General features: G+C 41.1%; 1 protein-coding gene across 1 annotated transcript in view; it reads left to right on the forward strand.

The window, feature by feature from the left end:
- Positions 1–4,958, forward strand: part of BRWD1 (bromodomain and WD repeat domain containing 1) — a 73,132-nt gene that overhangs the window by 28,312 nt on the left and 39,862 nt on the right. Inside the window, 4 exon segments of the mRNA XM_018552683.1 lie at positions 1,869–1,909; positions 2,754–2,855; positions 3,723–3,873; positions 4,843–4,950. Coding sequence (XP_018408185.1) covers positions 1,869–1,909; positions 2,754–2,855; positions 3,723–3,873; positions 4,843–4,950 — 402 coding nt within the window.

Here is a 4,958-nt window from a genome sequence, read left to right on the forward strand (position 1 = left end):
AATAGCGTGCAATTTGGAGCCCCCCCCCCCCCCCCACCCCCCGCCCCCAATCGCGAGTGCCGCCATCTCACCCCTCACCTTTAATCCCGGGATCCGGCTCGGGAGGGCGTCAGGAGAAGGAGGGAGTGAGATCAGCTCCTTGCTGATCTCCCTCCGGGCTGTGAATGCAGAAGTGATGTGTATTACATCACTTCCGCATTCACCTGTCAGTCATCTGGCTCCTACTGCCAGAGAGAAGAAGCTGATGAAGCAAATCTGTGCTTCATCAGCTTCTTTTGGGGTCTCCAGGTGACATTAGGGGTCTAGAGACCCCTAATGTCTCCATAAAGAGGACCTGTCAGTGTGCCTTTGCTATTATATAGGGGGTTGTTATCCCCCTATATAATAGCAATAACAATAAGTGCAAAAAAAAAAATATAAATAAAAAAAAAGAAAAGTAACACATAAAAAAGTAAAATAAAATAAAAGCCACATATAAAAAAAGGGGAAAAAACCCCCCCAAAATGTTTAACTCCCCCACCCCCACGTTTACGCGCCTATAAACGTAAATACGCGTCCGGTGCCCCAGCGCGCAAAAATGACAATTGCGCTATACATGTTACATATTGAAGCGAACGTCGCAGTGAGAGCAATCATTTTAGGGCCATCAATCACTGATAACACTAAACTGATGAGCGGTAAAAGCTTTTAATGCGTCCCCTATGGCCAATTTTGGGTAATGTAGTTTTTTTGAGGTTTCGCGCGCATGCGCAATTTTAAGGCTTGACATGTTTGGTGTCTCTTTACCCGACGTGACCCCGACTTTTATATTTTACCAAAAAATTTGGTAATTAATGTTTTAGAATTTAATATAGGGGGAACTGTTTTTTTTTTTTAAATCTGTAGTTTTTCCTTTAAATATATTAAAAAATAAAAAACCCGCAGTGGTGATTAAATACCACCAAAAGAAAGCTCTGTCTGTCCCCAAAAAAGGGTATAAAATTAATTTCAGTACAGCGCTGCATGACGGAATAAATGTCAGTCAAAGTACCGCAGCGCTGAATACTGAAAAATGGCCTGGATGGGAAGGGGGTTTAACACCGCGGATGTCAACGGGTTAAGGGTGGATATGATTCTGACGTACAAGATGTTCAATGTGGATAGCAACATCAGCAATAAACTTTTTGAGAGTGGAATCGTTCAAAAAAACGTTTGGACGATTTCCTCAGAGACCATAACATACAGGGGTACAGGTACACATGAGAATAAGATCACACATGAACTCGTACACATGTAGATGCACATGCATACACACAATAGGTTGGACTTGATGGACCTGTGTCTTTATTCAACCTCAAATACTAGGTAACTTTGTAACTAAAATTCTGTCTGAGGCGATTCTGCAAATAGATTCATATACACCTTACCAACAGTTACAGGAATATTTTCCAGGTTGCGCCTTTTGTTGCCCAGGCCAGAGACAGATTTCTAATGAGTCCATGAATTCCGGGGATTGTGTCATATTAGGAATTGCATATAAAACTTTGCAGAACTGTGTACCATGTTTGATATCTACTGAAAGGAAAGTGGGTTTGGGCTGCTTTTCAAGGAATAAATGAGTGTTTGTCACCCCGGAATAGGACTGATGTACTGCATACAGTAAGGTGCAGACATATGGGAGATGTTTGTCGCTTTGAGGACGGCGGTTAGGTTGAGACTACAGTCACTCTGCAGCTTGTGGACAGATCATTTTTTCCTTTAAAGGCTGCCCATGTCACAAGCACGCTGAGGTTTTGAGGGTTTTTTCTTGTACATTTTTCTTTTAAGCATTTCTGTTTTGTTACGCTGCTTACTTCTACTGTCTAAAATGCATTTTTTTTCCTATTCAGGACATAATTGACAGTATCCTCTTCTCATATGAGAGTGAAAGGTAAACTTTTATGGTATCTTTTTTTTTTTTTCCCCTTAAGAGGTTTTATTTGCTATAATGTACATATAAATAAGTGTATTGCAACTTCTTGACTGATGTTTGTTGAAATTTATTAGATGTATTTTTATTTGTGTATAAACACAAGAACCAATGTGTCATATATTACAGCTTACCAGTCCTTGTGGTGGTTGTATTGCGTTTCTATATTTTATTTTTTTAGCCTTTTCTGCCATAGGGTGACAATGCTCACTGGCTGCCCTGTATGTATGGAGGAGCCAAGGGAGGACTGGGCCGGGGGGCAGGGTGGCAATTGCCCCCCGGGCCTCTCTGATGCCAAGGGAGGAGCAGAAGTGTGATAGGACTACAGAACGCTCTCCTCTTTGCCATAATATATGGGGGATTTTCTGTAGTTCACAGAGAGAACTATAAACATTGCTAACTGATGACACTGTAAAGTGCACAGAAACCTGCAAACTCTCCTAAATCAGACAGCCAGAATGTTTTGCTGTATGTGCCTACCCTTCATTCTATTATTGAGAGTAAGTTAAAGGTGTACAGCAGGGGTAGCAAACCTCCGGCCCTCCAGCTGCGTTAAACTACAAATCCCATGATGCATCTCTCTTTTCGGGAGTCATGTCTGTGGCTGTGAGAATCTTGCAATGCCTCATACAGAGCAGTGATCCTTCTCTGCAACCTGCGGAAGAGGAGTTCAGTCTGATATTGATGATCCATTATGAAGAAGATATGAAAATGCTGAAATATTGATTTGGCTATTATGAAATAACTTCATGCTGTTCTATCTTTTTTATAAAATGATTATCCGTTTGTTTTTTCTTTTTTTTAGGTTTGTCAGTGGAAGCAAAGATGGTACGGCTCAGATTTGGGGTTTGAGACAGCAGGAATGGCACAGTATAACGCTTGATATGAGCGCAAATGTGGATAACGGGTATGTGAGCAAGATCGAGATTGATTAAGGCAAATAGATCTTGAGGTTAATCAACATAATTGTTCTTCTGCTCATCTATCCTCTTGCATCAACTGCTAAGATACACATAGACCCTATGAAATAAAACCATAAGATTCACTCCATGGCCAAACATGGACAATCGGAAGATCAAAATACTGATCCGGCTATGGCTGAAATCTCATTTGATTTGTTTATCTCTCTGTTGACATAATACCTACATGTTTCATTGAACCTTAAGCTGGCCATACACTAGCAGATTTCTGAATGAACATTTTGCACGGAAGACCTTTCATTACCACCCGATACTGCCATCAGACACTTGAATGTCGTTATTAAATTTTGTTTGATTTTTAACGTTCGATTTTGGAATGAATGGAGTGTCCTGAAAGAAAACGACATTCACTGTTAAAATGTAGTTTGGTTTTTTTTTTCGTCACTGCGGTCCAAATCGATCATCGATTCACTCCATTAAATAGAAAGTCGAGAGAAAGTTCTTTTGAAAATCTAAGTCATGTATGGCCAGCTTGAGCCCATAAGTCCCTGGCCCTGAGAAGCTTACATTCTATTAGGTAGAAATATGTGATATTCATGGCATGTTTGGACAATCGCCATTTAGCCCAAGAGTATTTTTGAACTGTAAGAGGAAGTTGACCCTAAACCCCAGCAACACAAGGCCACAGTGCTAGCTACTTCAAGAGAAGGCCCTCAGCTTTATTGTTGCCATTGTTTTTCCTTCTGGCAGCTTCCTTGTAACATAATAATTTGCCCAGAAGCATACATTTGAGTAAAGAATGAAAGTACTTTTGCTTTTTGAAATGTCACTGTTGCCCTATTTTATTATTTTAGGTACCCGTGCAATGATATTCCCCAATTTTCTAAGCCCAAAGTCCTCATGATTGCGTGGGATCTCACGGACAGCTTTGTAGTGACTGCGTGCAGTACCCACCTGCTAAAGGTCTGGGATTCTCATACTGGCAGCTTGCTGCATGTTCTGATGGTGAGTTTCAGATGTGATGTGTGACAGATCTCTATATTCAAAATGAGTGTGGATTCACCTGCAGGACAACAGCTCACTGATTACTTTGTCAGCTGGTGAACCATGATATTTGGAATGTCCCTAATTGGTAACACATTGTGTTGGCCTGTTCATCGTGACCACAGGTTCTGGGGACCACAATGCAGTATTTAAAGGTTTCTGTACCTTTAGTTATTATGCTGCCAACTTTTGAACCAGGATGTTTTAATTTTATAATTGAAGTGTGTCCTGCTGCCACATGTAACACTTGTCAAATGAAAGTTAGATCGTGAAGCCAACGAAGACACTGGGGAATAGGTGTTAGTCGCACATACACTATATAGCCAGCGGTATGGAGAGCCCTCTAAGATATTGAGTTCAGGTGTTTGCAGTGAAGGGTACAGTTAATGCTACAACATATATATATATTTTAATTTCAGCATGACTTTGTGCCCCAGTGCACAAAGCCTGTTCTATGAATCTATGAATCCCAGATGAAAGCATTGGCAAGCAAATACAGTGGTGCCTCGGTTCACGGATGCTTCTGTTCACGAACAGGAAGTTCGGCAAAGTGTTCCGTTGGCGAACTCTGCATCGGGTGACGAAGACGACTGCAGCCATCTTCCCTGCTCTGACACTGGTCGTGGCTTCATCTAGTAGAGATTACTGTCTGATCAGTTTTATTCGGTTCGCGACCAGAATCATGGAACAAATTAAGTTTTGGAACCAAGGTACCACTGTAGTGGACTTCCATTTGGGCTGGTTATCTGTTTTATTGGGTCAAAACCTACAGTAACAAGTCAGAATGGATCTTTGTGGCTGACAGCTGGGTTGACTACTTCTGTTTGTATTGTCTCATTGATAAGACTGTTCTTACTTGAGTTGGTTATTTGTGTTCATATATGTTGTCCTTTTTTCTAATGTTGTTTTTGCGAAATTGTTTACGCACAGGGTCATGAAAATGACATTTTTGTCTTGGAGCCTCACCCATTTGATTGCAGGGTGATGTTATCTGCAGGGTACGATGGAAACCTCTTCATATGGGACATCATTAATGGTGTTACATT

The sequence above is a fragment of the Nanorana parkeri genome, unplaced genomic scaffold (genome assembly GCF_000935625.1).
Source record: "Nanorana parkeri isolate BGI_ZX_2015 unplaced genomic scaffold, ASM93562v1 scaffold95, whole genome shotgun sequence".
Classification (NCBI taxonomy): Eukaryota; Metazoa; Chordata; class Amphibia; order Anura; family Dicroglossidae; genus Nanorana; species Nanorana parkeri.